The sequence below is a fragment of the Myodes glareolus genome, chromosome 2 (genome assembly GCF_982192425.1).
Source record: "Myodes glareolus chromosome 2, mMyoGla1.1, whole genome shotgun sequence".
Lineage (NCBI taxonomy): Eukaryota > Metazoa > Chordata > Mammalia > Rodentia > Cricetidae > Myodes > Myodes glareolus.
The window spans coordinates 1,608,629-1,628,985 of record NC_142027.1 but is presented as its reverse complement, the minus strand read 5'-3'; the positions used below and the strand labels follow the sequence as shown (position 1 = coordinate 1,628,985).

Here is a 20,357-nt window from a genome sequence, read left to right as displayed (position 1 = left end):
TGGAAGTAGACAAAATTGCCAGGCAAACTTGGGTGCACGGGAGTGGGGGTGTGAAAGTAACGGGAGATGGTTAGAGAGAAGGGAGAGGGGGAGGATTGGGGATGATTTGGGGGAATGGGATGGCGGGGGAGGGAGGAAGGATGGATATGGGAGCAGGGAGGTATATATCTCAACTAAGAGAGCCATTTTAGGGTTTGCAAGAGACTTTATTCTGGAGGGGTTCCCAGGCCTAAGGAGAGGTCCCCAGATTGTTCCCTGGGCAGCAGAGGAGAAGGTGCCTGAACTGGCCTTGGCACATAACCATATTGATGAATATTTTGCATATCACCATAGAACCTTCATCTGGCGATGGATGGAGATAGAGACAGAGACACACATTGGAACACTGGACTTAACTCCCTAGGTCCAAATGAGAAGCAGAAGGAGGGAGAACGTGAGCAAGGAAGGCAGGATCAGAGGGAACCTTCATCCGATGATGGATGGAGATCGAGACGGAGACCCACATTGGAGCACTGGACTGAGCCCCCAAGGTCCAAATGAGGAGCAGAAGGAGGGAGAACATGAACAAGGAAATCAGGACCATTAAAGGTGCATTCACCCACTGATACAAGGGGACTGATCTAATGAGAGCTCACCAAGGCCAGCTGGACTGAGACTGAATGAGCATGTGATCAAACTGGATTCTCTGAATGTGGCTGACATGGGGCTGACTGAGAAGCCATCAATGGCACTGGGTCTTGTTTCTTCTGCTTGTATTGGCTTTTTGGGATCCTAATCTGTTTGGATACTCACCTTCCTAGACCTGGAGGGAGGGTGAGGAACTTGAACTTCCCACAGGGCAGGAAATCCTGACTGCTCTTAAGATTGGAGAGGGAGGAGGAGAGAGAGTGGAGGTAATGGGAGGGAATTGGGAGGAGGGGAGGAAGTAGAAATTTTTATAAATAAATAAATTAATTAATTAAAAAATACCAACCATTATTTAAGAAGAGTTATTTGGGAATCTAAAGCCATTGCACACATCTGTATAGTAAGAGCCTTGTTTACAAGCTCTACTCCAGTAACAGAATTATCAGAGATGGTGTCCTAAAACTTAGATGGTGAAATGGGAATTATATCCAGTTTGGAGTGTTGACTATCCCTGAGTGATAACATTAAAGTGTTTACACAGGGGTGTTCATGACTTCTTGGTGTATATTAAATTATATTATTTCTGACTGATATAAGAAACCTATGTGTATAAAAAAATTGTGATTCAAAGTCACACTATGTTCTTTTCAAATACCAATTGGTGTATGCTATAGCATGAATTAAGGTATATTCTCTCTCCTTTCTTACTATAAACATCTTCGACTGTATCCTTCTGCCTGGAATGAATTTTCTGATTTTCTCCAATAGGATCCAAATGCATCACTCAAGAAACCAGAGTACTGGAGTCTTCTTTGTCTTCTTGGAATTCTCAGAGTATCCGAACTTACAAGTGCCTTTGTTCCTGGTGTTTTTGATCATATACACTATCACTGTTTTGGAAAATCTGGGTATGATTTTGGTCATCAGGATCAATGCCAAACTCCACACTCCCATGTACTTTTTCCTCAGTCATTTATCCTTCATTGATCTTTGTTACACCACAGTGATTGTACCCAAACTCTTAGACCTTTTGATAATGATAGACAGATCTATGTTCATCAAAGGATGCATAGTCCAGTTTTACTTTGGCTGTGCTTGTTTGGTTGCCCAAATCTTCATGTTAGCAGTGATGGCCTACGATCGCTTTGTCACCATTTGTAACCCTCTGCTCTATACTGTGGCTATGTCTCGTAGGCCCTGTACTTTCCTTGTAAGCATAACTTACCTCTGGGGTGGGCTCTGTGCTACCACAATCACATATTTTCTTCTGGCACTATCTTACTGTAGATCTACCATCATTAACCACTTTTGTTTTGAGTACTCTGCCATCCTCTCAACCGCCTGTTCTGATTCTTCCTTCAGCCAGTTGGCATGCTTATTAGTTTGTATGTTCAATGAGATTTGTAGTCTCCTGATCATCATTGTCTCCTATAATGTTATCTTTGTTACTGTCTTCAAGATTCCTACTAAAGGAGCACTCCAAAAAGCCTTGTCTACCTGTGCGCCCCACCTGACTGCTATCTCCCTCTGCCACGGAATCATTCTTCTTCACTGTGTGCTCAAGTCCAAGAGCTCACTGCTTCTTATTAAGATAGTCACTGTGTTTCATAGCATGGTCATCCCTATGCTCAATCCTCTTATTTACAGTCTAAGAAATAAGGATGTAAAGGAGACTGTGAAGAAGTTAATCCATGTAAAAATCCTTTCTCCCTCATAGCCACACACATGCACACACACACCTAGAGAATTTTTTATTAATATTTTTATTCATTGATTTCATATTATTCATGTAATGAAACAAAAAAATTCTGAGAAACTGGGGATGTGTGTGTTTAACAGTTACATTATTTACTACAAGTGGCTTTATAGAGAATGTAAATTATGTTTTTTAATCTTAGAATGGAGAGAGCTAAATCATGATTCTATAATGATATATAAATATAAATTTCATTATATTTTGTATTTCTCTTTTTTCATTCTTTCTTTTCCTTTCTCTTTCTTAAATCACACCTCTTTCTTCCCTTTCTCTGCCCTTTATAATTCCCCCTTGTATGCATGTTAACATTTGTACAGGAGGACCTTTATATTTATATATGAGTATATATGAATGATAATTCCCTTTGTTTGCTTTTCCAGCAAGCAATAAGAAGGCATATTATATTATGCACATTCTTTAAACTTCATTTGAGCACTTTTAGAATCATTTGTCTTGCCTTCCATCCATAAGAAAGAAATACAGTTTGGAAATTATAATGTTTATAACATTTTAGCAATCATAGTTTCTAACTGCTGGTTCTGAGATTACATAATTTGCTTTTGCATACACATCTGAAACTTATGCATATAAAATTTTAATGTACAGAACATACAAAGGGTAGGTAAAATTTTAAAGATTTTGTTCAAAGCAGTATTTACATTATTATTTGAAACATCATTTACTTTTATATGATCTTTAACTATCTGTTTGTCCGAATTACAGCTGGATTCTTTCTTTGTTTTCTCTTGTCAGTCTTGCATACTTCAGTCATTTAATCCTTGTATGTATCTTATTAAAGAAATTTACCTTTAATTATTATGTGTATGTTGGAGTGTGGGCTTATGAAGCTGAGTGCAGTGCCCATGAAAGTCACAAACAGTCTTGGATCCTTTGGAACTGGAATTACAGTCATTTGTGGGTTGCCCTTTGTAGGAGTTGATATCCGCTGTAGGAACAGCGTGTGTTCTTGACCAGTGGACCGTCTTTCTGGACCCTGCTAGTATGTGCATCCATGTTGGCAGGAGTTGGACTATAGCTACTTGTGGCAATCTATAGTCATGTTTTCTATAGTCTTCAGGAGGCTACTTCCTTGTCATTGTCTTTGTCACACTCTTGAGCTACTGCTGATTCTTTAATAGCAATGTGTTATTTGCTGACCTGATCCTTTCTCAGTACAAAGTTCACAAACTATTCTCTGTGAGCTTCTTGGCACTGGTGCAATATCCTACTCCGAATAAGACATCAGCCAGAAGATTGCTTTTTTTCTCTCTAAATTTTTGAATAAAATACATAGCCTGAATCAATTTTCTCTCTTCCTTTATTTATATTTATATTCCTATTAATCAGCGTAATCATGATTTCAATGGTGGGATGATACACAGCTGTCTATATGTCTTTCATATGTCACTAAGATTTTCATGGTACCTGTCTTCTTTGTCTTATTTTTTTCTGTAAAATATCAAGGCTTTCAGAAGGTATCCTTTGTCTTTGTTTGATAGATCATCACCAGACTATGGCCTAAGCAACAACGATGTGAAGGAGATAGATAATAAATACCAACTGATATAGTAAAGCATATCATTTTAGACATTTTATTTGACTTAGAAAGTAACTGTGCTATTGTTCAATGTCAAATTGTCAAATCACAAATGTGAAGTAACCCACTTATAAGAAATTATTATCACATTATTTTACATTACAGAAATTAACAGGCCTAAAATCACAAATGTCTTAGAAGTAATCCCTAAAGTGAATATTCTGGCAAGAAGATTTGAGTATCAGCAGACTCTTTCATCTCTATCCAGATCAACATTCCTTTCAACTTGTAAAATTATTTTGAGATATTCCGAAGTACATGTAATTTTAGTGCTGAGTTTTCAATCATCACTTTTTTCAGCACTTTGTGTAGCTGAGAGACAATCTTCACTAAAGTTTACTAGATAAACTTCACTGACTCAGACAGTTAGTGATGGATATAAACGTATATTTAGAAGGTGGTTTCATGCTAAGCATCAGAATTAAGTCTCCCCCCCTAGATTCACTTTCATACCCCGCCATAGGCTTTTTAATAGATTTACATTACAAAGTATGGATTCCTTCCTATACCCTCTAGTGGGTCGCAAATCTATTTCCAGAATGGGTGGTTACCACAACACTATCACTTTTTTGTAGTTTTGTTTTCTTCTACAAATGAGGAAAGCCAGTTACAGTGTCAAAATTATAATTTAATGTATAAATATCAGGCATGGTTTTTAAAAATTGTGACATACATTAAAAGTACATATAAGACAAATAGAGTTCATTTTTATTGTAATTTCATTCCCACTACATTATTTCTTGTTAAAAACATTACTTTAAATGTACATAACAATTGGCAGAGTTTTTTGTTAAATACATATCATATCTAATTTACAGACTACCAGATATTAAATAAAGGAGGTATACCGATAGTTAAACTCTATGACTGTTGATATAGTAATGTTTATTTCTAAGCACCTAGAAAGTTCTGATTGGATAAGTATTTTTTTAAAACTCACTAATAATAAAGGAAATTACAATATTTGTTTTAGAAATAAGAATCAACAATTAAAAATAAAAAAAAACTTTAATTTACAATTTGTTGTAGAATATCATTGAATTACATTGAACTTTATGAAAATTTTGATACTGCAAAAGACATCAGTCTTGATTAGCAAGTTAGAGTTGCAAAGATACAGAAATTTACTTCAGGCAATTAAGCACCCTACTAATTACAAAATAATTTAATCAATTCCATGTATCTAAATTTTAGCTAGCCAATGACTGAAAAAAGGAGAAATTTGTTTCATAATGAATGTGTACTATCTTAAAAATTGTGCACATTGAATTTCAAGTATGAAATCTTCACTTAAATAAAAAACCTCATGGCTACTTTCTTTATTATTTATAGCTAAATATTCAACCTCAAGTTAAAAAAAATGGTTAACAAGATAACTTGGAGTTAAACTCCCTGTCTTCTTTATTTTTTAAGTATTAATTTTGTTTATCATTATAGAAAGTGTGAGACATTCTGTACAATATTCCTTAAAAATGAATGAATATGGCATTATATGATTTTACTGATTAACTTCCTGACTGTCTCTTTGACATCTTTATTCCTGAGACTGTAGATCATGGGATTTAACATGGGGATGAAGACTACATAGAACACTGAGGCCACCTTGACCATGAGTCATGAGCTCTTTGTGTATGGTACACAGTAGAGAAAAAGAATTGTCCCATGGAAAACAATTATGGCAGTCAGATGAGAGGCACACGTAGAGAAGGCTTTTCTACGGCCCCCGGTGGAGGGCATCTTCATTACAGTGATGAAGATGAAAATATAGGATGTAAGAATGATGACCAAGCTGCTTATTTCATTAAATGTAGCAGAGACAGAAATAATCTCCTGGCTGATGTAAGGGTCAGAGTGGGATGCAGCCACAATAGCATCATGCTCACACACAAAGTTATTTAAAATATTAACTGCTTGAAAGGATAATCTCATCAAATAGTAAGTAAGCGTTGTGGAACACATTAGACCCCAAGAGTATGATGCGCCCACTAAAATGGAGCACAGTTTGGGGGACATGGAAACTGTGCAGCGAAGAGGATCACACACTGCAACAAACCGGTCGTAGGCCATCACTGCCAACGTGTAGGTTTCTGTCACCACACATGTACATGCAAAGAACTGCAGGATACAGCCTGAGAAGGAGATGGTTCTGTCTTCTACAAGCAAGTTTTCTAGCAGTTTGGTGTCACAGCAGTGGAGTAACAGAAATCCACAAAGGTCAGGTGAGCAAGGAAAAAGTACATGGGGGTGTTGCGAAGCTGTGTGTTGACCCTGATGATGGCAATCATGCCCAGGTTTCCCAATACAGTGACGGAAAATGTGGTCAGGAAGAGGAGGAACAGGGGCACCTGGAGGTCCGGATATTCTGAGAAGCCCAAGAGGATGAAGGTCACTGAAGTAGTCTGGTTTTCTTGGTCCCTGAGATAAAACAGAAAAATTGAAAAACAGACACAATTAAGAAGACAGGGTGAAAAATGTTTGCAAAGAACTACAAATAATTTCATTTCTGTGTTTAAGTTTTTTAATTCAAAATATAAGTTGACATATCATAATGTATGCTTTCCTTTGCAGTATAATGTTGCTTACTCCATAATAAAATACAATTCACAAGATTAAAGATGGATCACTCAAACATAGGATAAAATTTTATCATAAATTGTAGAAAGTATTATTGGCTGTTACGGCAGGCACACTGTAAACTCATGGTGTATCACGACATATTTTAGTTATACAAAGCAGCAGCTACAGTGAAAACTTGGATCTTTTAATTTCCTAATTATTCAAAATAACTACAGCTACAGAAAAAATGAAAAGGAGTTACTCCTATATGTGCTATGCTCTTCCAAAATGTCTTAACTGCTCCTTCCTATGATTTTACTTACATTTTTCTTAGAACTACATTATAAGTATTTACTGACTACTCAGCATCAAATTAACACTGTTGCACATAAGATAAAAATGGCATGTCTGTGTGCAAAAATTAAAGCCTTATAGTATTCACTGTATTGTGATTTTATTGTTTAAAATAATATTAGACTTGTGCCCTCTATATAAAAACTATCATTGACGTATATATGTAGTTTTTCTTCAAATACTACTTTAGGTTTGGTTAATTCAATGCACAACACTTATTATATCATGAATACCTTTACAAATTTCACACAAACTTTATTGAGTCCAATTCTATAACTAGACCTTTTAAAACTTTACACAAACCTCCATTCTTTCTCTGATCCTAATATAAAAAAATGTGAGCAACTTAGGGTTGAAGGAGAAATCTTTCCCATCAGTAACAAATGTGATTTCAACAACTTCTGATACATCTTTTCAACATGTGTAACTTTTCAGTCCATTTCTCATATTTGGTGCTTATTTTAATGCACTTGATACTAAATTTCTAAATCAACCATTTTACTCTAGGAAGTGTCATCTCTATTCAGTTGTTTGATGGCTCTGTGTGCTGTACACACTATAAATACGTTCCTGTAAAGAGCAAGTCCTTCCTTCCTTTCTCTGAGATCCAACTTAGACTTCTCATTAAATTTCTTCTATGCATGGAATATCATATTGAATATTTTAGAAACTAAAGAATTATCAAATTTAATTTGTATCCTCAATTTTTCTTTTGAGAATTAATATAAAGTGATATATGTATACATACATATATACATATACATATATAATTACAAATAAGTATTTCATGAACATCTTATAATTGATTAAAGTTAAAATGTTTGTATATCTAAAGAAAATACATTTAAATATACGAACAAATAAAATTATTTGGAAATATTTGTAACACAAGAACCATACAATGGGAAACAACACCATAAATTCATCTAGTTAGTTGGACTATATGATGATCATAGATGGTAGATTTACGCATAGATTTTAAAGCCTGAGAAGACTAGGACCTTATATCACTTTCCTTTTAAAATAAAATAAAGTGAGAGTTGAGCAAACTCACCACAATGCAGAAAAGTTTGATGCATCCATTTACTTAAGACTCTTAACGAAAATTAAAAGGCTCCAGAGCCGTCTCTGCTAAGAATTCAATTTATTTTTTTAATTAATTAATTGTATGAAGCATAATAAAAACATGAAAAAATGTCTTTGTGAAAACTGAGAGAAAGGAAATGGAAAAAGCAGAAATTCAGCACCAAACTGTAACCTACATGTATGTCAGAAATACTTTGGGAATGTGAACCCTAGAGAATGAGACTGAAGAATTTCCATGGAGGCACAAATCAAACAATTAGATGAACTGAAACCACATGTGATATTTTTCTTGTAATTTTCTCTAATATTAGCAACATTTTCATAGCTAATTTTAATGATTCATATACCTTATTAAAATTTTATGAGATGGTAAAATTTTTAAACTTAAATACTTACAAGTAACATTAAAACACATTTAAATTAATACATAAATGGAGGACTAGCTGTTATGTTATTAGAAGGCATCATTCAAGTTTCCAAAAGAGGGGAGAAACCAACAGTTCTGTCTAGCAATGACTCCTTGATCTACAACAATACCAGCATTGCATGATACCCATAGGGGTACAGTAATAGCATACATACATTGTGGTAACCAACAGCTTTCCGATTATACTTAAGATCCAAGCATCAAGAGGGAAGCCATGCCAAGTTGGAAACCTAGATAACTTCTCAATTCTAGTAGAGTCATGGATTTTGAAGTAGAACCTACCACTACCATTTCACTAAATCAGCATAATCGCTAACAACATTCTAAATATTTGTACTTATACAAACAGATACATATAGTCTTTATCCTTCATCAAGAGGGCTCTTTGCCACAATCAGAGACCATTACAGAAAATCACAACTAATCAATATGCAGAGTTATGGAGCCCAGTCTTAATGTACATATCTATGAAACAACTCTTACAACTAAAGCTCAGGGAATATTACAAAAGAGAGCCCAAAACACGAAGAACAAATTTGGGTGTAGTTGAAAGAAGACAATTTACATTCCAATAAAAAGTGAATTTAATTCGATATGTGTGGCAAGAGAAGAAAGTTTGTGCAAATTACCCAAGACTTAATTTTAATAAAAGGAGATAGCTGGTTTAGGTTTTTAGGGGCTTGGAAAGAAAGAGGAAGTTAAATACCTTAGCAGCAAGTATGTACTCAGAGGAAAGGAGAAAAGGCAGCAGAGGGCGGCAGGGAAGCCATTAATTATGGCTTGCACTCTGCATTTGTTAAGGAAATGATAAGGAGAGAGAGAGGGTGGCATGGAAATTCCTCATGACAGAAAAGGAAATGGAAACCACATGCACACATGTTGCAACACATATATGCACATACATGCACATGTGTACAAATGCACACACATGTACAACACACACATTCAAATACATTCTCACACACGGTATAGAATTTTAAATGCTACACAATGACTGTTTCAGGAGTATGATTTGCAGGCTTCATCTTTGTATCTTTCCTCTTTTTTTTAAAAATGAGTTTGTATCTTCTAAGCTATTAAAGAAAAAGGAAAAAAGTGTTAAGAGGATTTTAAAAATATTAATAGAATAGAATTTTTTCCCCCAGAGAAATGTGATGTTAGATTTCAATTCTCCTCATGAAGAGCTAAACGCTTCAAAAAGTGGTATTCAGTCTTGTTAACGTGCTGGCTACACAGTGAATCTACAGCTGCTCTCTCCCAAGCATATGCATGGATGCCTCGTTAATTGGGTGCAGGGGAGGCGGAGTTGTGCCTTGAGGCAGAGGCAAAGAAACCTCCAGAAGGACAGGTGATCTGTATCGCTGTTTGAGTAGCTGTGGGCCTGTGAGAGCATCACCTGGACCCTCAGACCTAATGAATCTAGCTCTTGAATGGGCTCGTGTAGATCATGTTTTGAAATCCTCTTGTTGACTCTCTTGCTTTTGAAGTATGAGAACACAGAGTTAAGAAATGCATGGGCAATGTTACTAAAATAAGTTGAGGTCATAGGGAAAGTAGAGGGTTTTTATTGGTGTTTTCCTACATCAGGGGCTCATGTTTCAACAACTATTAACTGTGTTTTCTCCCATGGTTATCTATGACCAATGGGCCTGGGCATTTTCATCACGGAGCTGTTTTGCTCCTCCCACTCTCCTGTTTAGAGCAGGATGTCTCAGCATCACACTGCAGGCAGGCAGGGCCAGATAATTGGTCATGGGAGGCCACCCTGTTTGCAGCAGGGCTTTAGCAGCCTCGCAGACCTCTACCCAATAGATGCAATTGGGTTTCAAATATTATGTAGGCACAGTCAAATGTCCCCAAGAGGCAAAATCATCCCAGTTGAAAACCACCAGTTGATAAAAAGAATCAAAACCTAACAAGGCATATTTATTAAGTAATAGTATATTTCCTTGATTTATTAATGCAAACATAAATACCTGACAACCAGAACACGAGAAGGTAGGGTTCCTTGACTCCACAGTTCATCACATGGGCCTGGTCTCTAATATGTTGACCATCAGTGCTGCTCAGAGTTCTGTTGAAGGTTGATTTGTTGTTGTTTGTTTGTTTTGTTTTTTGTTTTTGTTTGTTTTTTGGTTTCGTCATAAGGAAACATGGACAAACCATTTGTTATTCAAATATTAAATATAATGTTGTATAGAAAGTGCTCAGCAATTTGGTGAAGAGTATTCAATAAAACATATTTTTATAAAAAAGAGGAGCCAATAAATATTTAAAGTCATAATATTGTGAAATTTGTTGTGAGGTTGTGTCTCGTAGTAATGCACACCCAGACAGTCTTACTAGCAGAACTGCCTAAACATAAGCCTAAAAAAACTATAGTCATGGCAAAAAGGACACCGGAAAGATCAAGAGCCCCAACCTTTACAAAGAACTATAAACAACTAAAGAGTTCTGAGAGTGGGGAGGACAATGCTCCCCAGGAAAGAACATTACTGATTATTTATTATCAAATGGTCACCCCTGAAAAATTCATATAAATAACATTATTTATGAATGTATAAGTATGTAGATGTGCATATAGTTGCATGGAATGTAAATGTTAATGTAAAAAGATTCATGCATTTGAAAGAGAACAAGGAATGATATATGGGACAAGAAAATGAAGAAAAAGAAAGAAATGAAGTAATTATATTATAATCTCAAAACTAAAAGAAATTTTTAAGAAATCAGTATGTTCCCGGCACAGAAGATTCAAAGCCTTCTTCTGGCTTTTTTGGGCATACTACATGCAGAAAAGACATTCATTTGCTTAAAATAAGAATACAAACTTTTTAAAAATATTTTTAAATACAACATAGTATTGATTTACACATGGATTTACAACTTCAGAAGATTATGATCACACATTTCTTTCCTTCTAAAATAGAGAAACATATGATTTATTTATTTATAATTTTTTTTACAAGATTAGTACTCTTTTTAGGAAGCTATAAAAATAATAAAATGGAAAAAAACTAAACACTACATTTTGCACAGAACCACAGTAGTCATATATCCAGAGAAGATATACAAATGCCAAATCATCAGGACTAAATCAGGTCACCATTGGTAATTGCTAGGGAAATGACAAAAAAAAATCAGGAACAACTCACCGATTTTGAGTAAGAAGTGTATTGCTTTATTTCTTTCTGTTTGTTTGTACATTTGTTTTGTTTTGCTTTGTAGTTGAGATACTGTATATACCTGGCTGCAGGAACTTCTTATGTAGATCAGGATGATCTTGAATTCAGCGATCTTCCTATCTTGACCTCCTGAGTGCTGGATTAATGGTGTGAGCTGTTACCACTCCTTTCAGTTAGATGTGGTGGTGCACACCATTACTAGCCACCTTGGGAGGCAGAGCCAGCTAGATCTCTGTGAGTTCAAGGGCAGCCTGTTCTACAAAGTGAATTCCAGGATAGTCAAAGCTGAAGAAAGTAAGAGAAGAAAAAAAGGAGACGGCTGTAAGGAGGTTGGGAAAGCATGGGAAGTGGATAAAATATATGGAGATCGTGGTGTCCTTTTAGTATTATTGGAGAATATGTAAATCTGTGATATGTTTATGGAAACATGCAAGGTGCTTCATAAAGCAATTAATGTGCAAATTCCACATAATCCAGAAATTCTACCTCAAATAAGTACCAAATTAATTAATACCAGACTCACATATTCATTTTCAGGTGATCCTTACTTACAATAAGCAAATGACAGAAACAAAGCAATTAGCTATCAACAGATATGCATCCTTCAGCAAGAATGATCTATACAGACATTAGAATAGATGAAATCAACACAGAAAACGCATAGCGCACAAATCCAACCCTGTGTGGTACTTACGAACTTCATGGATACAATAAGATTCCATACAGTTAACCAGGTACAGAAGCTGGGAAAGAATCATCCAGCATGTCCACAACTCTTGTTGGGCTGGTTAAATGTTCTGGAGACAGTGAATACAGCAGCACAACACTGTGAATACATTTGGGGACACCAAATTGTCTACTCACAAGCGTTCATGTAATAAATTTATATCCAGGATACTTTAAATTTAAGTTCTTAATAGGTAATAAAACACAGCTTTGAAGAACTGGTAAAATATGTGGCTTGCTAGTTATGACTAAAATATAAACATAGTTGTATGTGTGTGATGATTTTAAAGTCCTGTTAAGAGAAATGCAAAATATCCTTTCATGATGCTGGTCTCACTCAGGTTTGTAATTTTGTGAGCTTAGCCCTCAATAGTTTATCACCTCTCCATCTCCACACAAGTTTATATAATTGTTCCAACTATTGTAAACTCTTTAAACTGTGTGCTAAATTACTACATATTTTAATCTCAAGATTTGACCTCATAATGTGTTTAGTGTTAATGCCGTTAATTGGAAATCTTATATGATTTAGAGGAAGGAGAGATGACAGTCAGAGGCTTCTCCCAATGTGTTGTCCTTTGATAAAGGACATTTTATCTGTAGAGTCTAAGTCCTCATTTGCCTTAAGTTTTAAAAGGAGGGTTAAAATTAGCAAAAACACATAATTTTGGATTAACAGATGGTGGTAGAAAGTTTTATATATGGATAAGTGCAGTCTAGGACTAATATATCTGTATGCACTCATACGTACATTGAAATGTGTTTTTTAGTCTCATGCTTTCTGTGTTTACACTTATATCTTATGAAATTATATATCCAGAAATTAATGATAACATAAATATTTCCACTGCAAATGCTATTACTCTTTAACTGATGGAATTTTTTTTTTTAGATGCGCTAATCATACTACAAAACTCTTCAGATCAACAGCAGTGAGATTTTGGTTTTGTTTACAAGCAAACTCCACTAGGTGGCAGAATGGCACCATAATTCTAATCAACAGGAAAAAAACGATCTTTTTTTAAGGACAGAAATATTGAATAAGCAGCAATCGTTATTTTTATTAGAACTTGATTATTGATTCCAATGCTTTATCAATTAATACACAGTAAACAGATCTTCAGAAATAATAAAGGACATGCCTGAATTTAAATGATCATGTACTTTTTCGCTTATATTTTTAAATTCTGACTAAAAATAATTCTTTGGCTCTTTATCATTTAAACTATCACTAATTTTAAAAATAAAAGGCATAGTTGACTACAAAATAACAATTAATATATGTCTAAAATCTATATAAATCTATATATAACTAAAATATTTACTAGATTAGTTTTAATGTTAAACATATCTGTGTACTACTATACATTGAGCACTTTCAACAACAAAATTATTTTTTACAGTAAATATTTTAAAGTTGCCATAAACGTACTCTGATTTATAATAGAGTCCTTTAAACTTTAAGACTAATATTAATAAGAGAGGAATCACTAAATATCTTTAAATAATTCTAATTATAAATGGCCTTTAAAAATAGAAACATTTCACAAATTTACATGAAATTTTTTACAATGCCCATAATAATCCTCTTTTAACTGTCCCAGTTTTAGTAAACCTCCTACTAAAAAGAGTCATACAAAAGGTCCTGAAACTTAAATTTAAAAAAAAGGACTAATTTAGTGAATTTTAAAAAATAGCACCAATAAAGATGCAAAAGCTTATGAACTACTAACTCCATGACAAAGACATAAGACTATACGTGAGAGGCTGGACTGCAATAACCTAAGCTAGTGGAATGTGAAATCAAATGTAGTTTGCTACACCAGCAGCTGTGTAGGCCATTTTTAGACAAACGTGATCAGAAGAGATAATGAAAGTCACTATGTACCAATGAGGGGAGTATTCCTTCATATTGATATTATTTTATAAATAATATAAAAATAATAAATAATTTTACTGAACATTTGTCTACCCAATTTCAGAAATGAGGCCCCACTCAGCACACAGATGGATAGTTTTGACCCCATCTAAATTGCATCCTCCCTTCAGTTAATTTTCTTTGAAAGATATTAGTATCATACAAAACAAATATTATGATTGATACTGAAAACATTCAATAGCACTTTTTACAAAGTCCTTGGCCAGTGTTTAGTAATAGTTGGCTGATGCATACAGTAAGTGGTCTTTTTCTTTAGACAATGCCAAGACACACTGAGGAGAAAATCCCATTTTACTTTGTGTGGTGATTTGAATAAGAATAGCCCCTATATTTTCCTGTATTTGAATGTTTGGTCCTTAGGGATTGGCTCTGTTAGAAGGTGTGTCCTTGTTAGAGTAAGTGTAGCTTTCTTGGACAAAGTGTGTCAGGAGGTGGACTTTGAGTTTTTAAATACTTAACCCAGGCCGAGTATCTCTTTCTCTCTTCCTGCTGCCTAACGATGCAGATAAAGAACTCTCAGATCTTTCTCCAGTACCATGTTTGCCTGTGCACTGCCATGCTTCCCTCCTTAACAACAATGGATGAATCCTCTGAACTGGTAAACCTGCTTCAAATAAATTTTTTTCTTTTATGAGAGTTGCCATTGTCATGGTGTCTATTTGTAGCAATAGAAACATTAACTAAGACACTATGTTTAAAAGAAAATGGTAACAAAAATCATCCTTTTCAAGGTTTATTTTGGAGTTATGTCCATTAAACCTCTCAGGGTTCAGAAAGATTACTAGAGCAAGTGAAAATCTGACTCTTAAGATCTGAGGGTAAATAAACTAATTCACTTATGTTATCTCTACATCCTCTCTATTTTTTAAGAAAAGAAGCAGAGAGAAGGGGCAATTCCCACCATGATTTTAGTTTGTAAAGACATGGTTGAAAAAAATCCACAGGCAGAAATAATGATTATCAACATTAATCATTATTTATTTATCAACATTTATTTATTTCAGAATCACAAAAAAGAAAAGTAGAATCTAATAAAGCAATGATCCAGGAAAAGGTGACACTGAAAGATCTGGATAAATCCAGATCCCCCTAACAGGAAAAAATAGAGCCAAAAATCTAGCAGGAAGAGAAGAATCAGAAATCTAGGATTAGCCAGTTTCAGGGTTTCAGGAACTATCTGAAGATAAAGTTAGATTGTAATCTTGAGAGTAATCTTGAGAAACAGGGAGTTTCCCCCTAGTAATTATCATAGGTATTTTTGGAATAGGAACTAGCTGATTATGACCTTGAGAATGATCTTGAGAGGCAGGGAGTTGCCCCCTTGTAATCTCACTGGAATTTTTGGAATTTTCTGTGACACCCTCACTGCCCCCTTTCAGATTACTGGGCTGTGTGGTTTCTTCCTATAAAAACTACTTCTCCTGGTCACTTGGGGTCGAACTCTTCCCTTGCATGGGTTATGAGTCTCGGCCCCAGTGCACTGGTTCCCATCTTGTTATCTTGTCACTAAACCTCGTGTGATTGCAGCAAGGACGGTCTCTTGTGAGTTATTGGGGTGGTCACGTTATCCCGAGGCTTGAGTGAGAGTCTTCCAATATCGGGGGTCTTTCAAAACCATCCAGAGACTTCAGACAAAGAGACCCTGTTGAGATGACCTGACTATGCTGTCTGCAGCTTGCTGTGGTTTGAAACCTGTTTGCTTTAGAACTAAGATGCAGACTGAACATTTGAGTGTTTTTAATTTCTGACACACAGAACTCATTTTGATTAAAATATTAAACCTAAGAACTAAGACCTAAACATTACTTTCAGGGAAAGAAAGACTCAAAATAAGAAATGACTAAAATTTTTCTTCACTTAAGAAGGGGGCAGACTGAGGGCTTAACAGCTGCTCAGAGAATGAAAGTGGTATTTAATAACAACAAATGGTATTGTACTCTTACCAGTAATGACCTGATATTTGCAACTGCATATAAGATAATGAGAAAAATTGGTATTGGCCTATAATGTAAGAACAATGGTACTGACCAAAAGAGATTTGAAAAAGTTGGTATTGATTGACAATGCTAAGAATTATGATTTTGACTTGTTGTTGCTGGTAACTACTGAGAAAAGTTTTAGAGACACTGTAAATGTTGGGAGTTGATACATATCCTAAGAATTTTAGATCTAAGTGGTGCTCTAAATCGAGGGAAAAACATTTTCAACTTAGGCGATTCTCTTGATAAAGGAAATCAACAATTTCACCTGTAAGTTCATCTTGTGGGTTTTTTTTTGTGGGAAGGAGAGATCATTTTCTCTTATTTTTTTGTTCTGTTCTTTTCTTATTTTTATGTTATCTATTGTATTTTTAAGTTTAGATGCATTTTTCTTTTCTAATGAGAGAAAGGGTGTGAATATGGGTGAGTAGCGAGGTGGGTAGGGTCTGGGAGGAGTTTAAAAATATCACCAAGATTAAAATCATGTAAAACACTGACACTGTCATAGGTCGCGGCCCTATGAGAAAGTTTGCTAGGATCTTTCTGCTTAAAGAACATAGCAATAAAATGACCCCTAAAAGCATACTGCGATCCCCATAGGTCAAAGAATAGTTTTACCCTCAACAGAGATGCTTCTTCTTGATGTGGATGGGAATAAACACAGAGATCCAACACTGCCTGATATACAGTCTGTGAGACTTTGGACCACTAAGAACTAAACAGAATGTCTTAATCAAACTCTTCCCCTGAGTGTTCAAAGAGTTACAAAGAAAAGGCAAAAGAATTCACAGATTCAGATATGGCAGATGACTCCAAGGAAGCAGTGTCCTCCAGATAAAAGAGAACTGATGTACACATGAACTCAGAGACTGTGGTAACATTCACAGAACCTGCTCAATTTAAGTCTGCCAGCACTGAGAGAGGGAAGGGAACAGATGGTGCCAACCCTAAGCCAACCCTAAGCAAGAATCTATTTGCAATTGATATCTATTGACAAAGAAAAAAATCTGCTTTCTTTAATAGAGTCTCCTTGTCTATCTCAACCACACTCCAATGCAGATTCCTATCGAACAAAGAGTTGTCCTTTACATAAGAAATTTGCTAGTATTTTTGTGGACATTTTGCTCCATTATTGCACGGTTTTTTATTATTGTTCTTTTGTTTGTTGGTGGTGAAGGTTTTATCTTTTGCTTGTTTGTTTGGTGGTTGTTTTGTTGATTTTTATTTTATCCATATATTATAATGCATATTTTATTATATATATATACAGGTTGGTTTTATGCTTTTAATTATTTTTATATATAATATATGAGACAAAGAGAAGAGAAAAGAAGAGAAGAGAAGAGAAGAGAGAAAGTTGAATGAGAGAGATGGAGATATTTGAGAGAAATTGGGGGAGAGGAAAACATAATCAAAATATGTTATGTAAAAAAATTTCAATAAGAAAAGAAAGGAATAAAGCAAAGAGATTCACAGGCTCAAATAAAACAGAAGAATAAATTGATAATAATGTCTTCAAGTTCAATAGTATTTTATACTCTGAGGTGCTTCATGCCAACTAAAGACTGAGAGTCTCTCAGTACTACTGAGTCTTAAGATCTGTGCTCTCTGTTCACACAAATTCTGAGAAAACTTTAATGCCTGCTTCATTTCAAATAAAGATGCAGCTCAGAAGCACATTACATACATATGTATTCCTAAATTCATAATTAATGAGCAACTTCAAATGGAAGTGACATCAACGTCTGAGTATAAGTCTATAAGTGGCAATACATTTTAATTGGTTTCAAGATCTGGCCCTGATAACAAATTTTAAGACGTGGTCATGTTAGTGGGAGTGAAGACAGATCTCATGTCTGATGGGGGAGGCCTTTAACTCTGGTTAGGAAGGTGCATGTGATATAGGGTGAAATGGGGGAACAGAAATTTTTGCAGGATTTGACTCATTTCTTGAAGGAACCCATGCAATCAAAGGTTTAAAGATATGGACCATCCTAGAGGAGTATGTGGTGTTGAACTTTTGTTTTGGGAGCTAGCCTGTCCTGATAGAGGGCCATGATCTGTAAGACTAGTCTGAAGGTTAGAGACTTTGATTTTGGCTGAAATCAGGGTCTATGAGGCTGACGTAAGACTGTGGCCAGTCTACAGTTTGTTTCTATTGGGTAAGGTCAAATTTGGGTAAACAGAACCTGACAAGGCATATGGCAGGCAGAAGTAGCTCTTCTAAAGAACTTAACTGGAATCTCTAGTCTTGGTATTTGCAAAATTTTAGATTTATTTTGCCATTCACAGAGTTGGGGATGAGACAAGGTCAGGACAATGCTTCTGTATCCTCCCACACAGAGAATATATTCTGCTATGTGGTTTGGTATAAGTGCCCACTCTTACTTAGCAGGCCACCTGATATAGCCATTAGGAATGAGAACAGGCTTGGGTTCGAAGGGTTACCGAAAGACTGAGGCTGTGACAATTTTAATGAGATCAACCAGACTTTATATAACTTTGTCAAAAACAGAATCTAATGACAATTGACAGGATCAATACAGCTGTTTTGCCAGGAAACAGTAAAGTTTGCAAACTAGAAAGGGTAATTATTAGACAATATTAATGTCTAAGCACAACTGTCATGTCAAGTTTTAATATTTCTTGACTATTAAAGAAGAAACAACCTTTCTCAAGACCTAGATATATTACTTTTATGTATATACCCAAAGGATGATCAATTGTACCACATGGACATGATGTTCATAACAGCATTGTTTGTCATAGTGAGAACATGGAAACAACCTAAATGACCCTCAACCAAAGAATGGATAAGGAAAAATGTGGTACATTTACACAATGTACTAATACACAGCAGGAAAAAAATGACATCTTGAAATTTGCAGGCAAATGGATGGATCTAGAAAACACTATATTGAGTGAGCTAATCCAGATCCAGAAAGACAAATATCATATGTACTCCCTCACAAGTGGCTTTTAGACATAAAGGAAAGAAACCTAGACTACAATTCACATTCCAAGGAACCTAGACGCATCAATAACCAAGAAATAGTTGTCCCCTTATTTTAAAACATGAAGAAAAATGCAGACTTACCAAAAGTACTGAGGTTTCTGTAGGTCTCCATCATCACGTCTTTGTAGAGATTCTTCTGGGAAGGATCCAGCAAACTCCATTCTTCCCAAGTGAATTTGAAATGCACATCATCATAGGTAACAGCATTCTAAAATATTCCAGACATGTTTCTAACAGAAAGTATAATACTGACAACATTGTAAATGTATATTCTTTAACAGTATAGTCTTATAATTCTGGTGCTCCCCACACTAATTCCATGACATAGATATTATAATGTAATTACTAAGTCACTTTAGAAGTAAACTGGAGGGTCACCTCTGTCATTTCTGTACCCTTAAATGGGATATCACCTTGGAAGAGGAAAATCTTTTAACAAACATAGAGAGAAAAGTAAACAGATCAACAGTACAAAATGCATGTAAAAAAATTGTATGAAAAACTAACTACAAAAAAGAAAAATAAGATGGATAAGTTGGTTATATTAGCTTATGCGTTTATCTCCAGCACTCAGAGGGTAGAGGCAAGTATTACCTGCCTCTGAGGTGAATGCCAGCCTAGATTGTGCAGTCAGGACCAAGACAGTTAGAAGTACATATTAAGACCCTATCTCCCAGGCAAAAATCAGTCAAACAAACAAAAGATAGAAAGAACTCACAGGTGTTTACTGAAGATTGTACAAAGAGTTAATAATATAAATGTTGACTATAGCTAATCAACACAGGCAGGAGAAATGGCTCAGTAGTAAAGAACTCTTGTTGGTCTTGCATACAGGTGGCCTCAATTGTCAGTACTTATATGGGGGATCACAACTATCCATTATTTCCAGTGTAGAGTTTCTGAGATCATCTTTTGATCACTATGAGGACAAGGTACCCATGTGATGCATATCCAGATATACAGGTAAAATACTCATATTCATTAAAAATTTAAAACAAACATAACAGGCAGGAAGAAGGTAATACACTTGTAATCCAATGACTCAGAAAGCTCAGCCAGTATTAATGGCATGAATACATACCATCTCGGAAAACAGAATGATACCCTCT

The 20,357-nt window shown here is 35.2% G+C and overlaps 1 protein-coding gene and 1 pseudogene across 2 annotated transcripts; one reads left to right on the top strand and one right to left on the bottom strand.

Annotated features, from left to right (window-relative positions):
* Window positions 1–1,369: 1,369 nt before the first annotated feature.
* Window positions 1,370–2,344, top strand: LOC148122874 (olfactory receptor 1165-like). Its single transcript, XM_087898337.1, has one exon. It carries the CDS (start codon window positions 1,370–1,372, stop codon window positions 2,342–2,344), a length of 975 nt encoding a protein of 324 aa, XP_087754463.1.
* Window positions 2,345–4,031: 1,687 nt separating this feature from the next.
* On the bottom strand, window positions 4,032–19,627 carry LOC148122873 (olfactory receptor 5D3-like; annotated as a pseudogene). Its single transcript, XR_015735493.1, has 2 exons — window positions 19,330–19,627; window positions 4,032–6,395 (listed from the first exon to the last, which is right to left on the bottom strand). The product of XR_015735493.1 is annotated as an olfactory receptor 5D3-like (transcript).
* Between the last annotated feature and the right edge of the window lie 730 nt (window positions 19,628–20,357).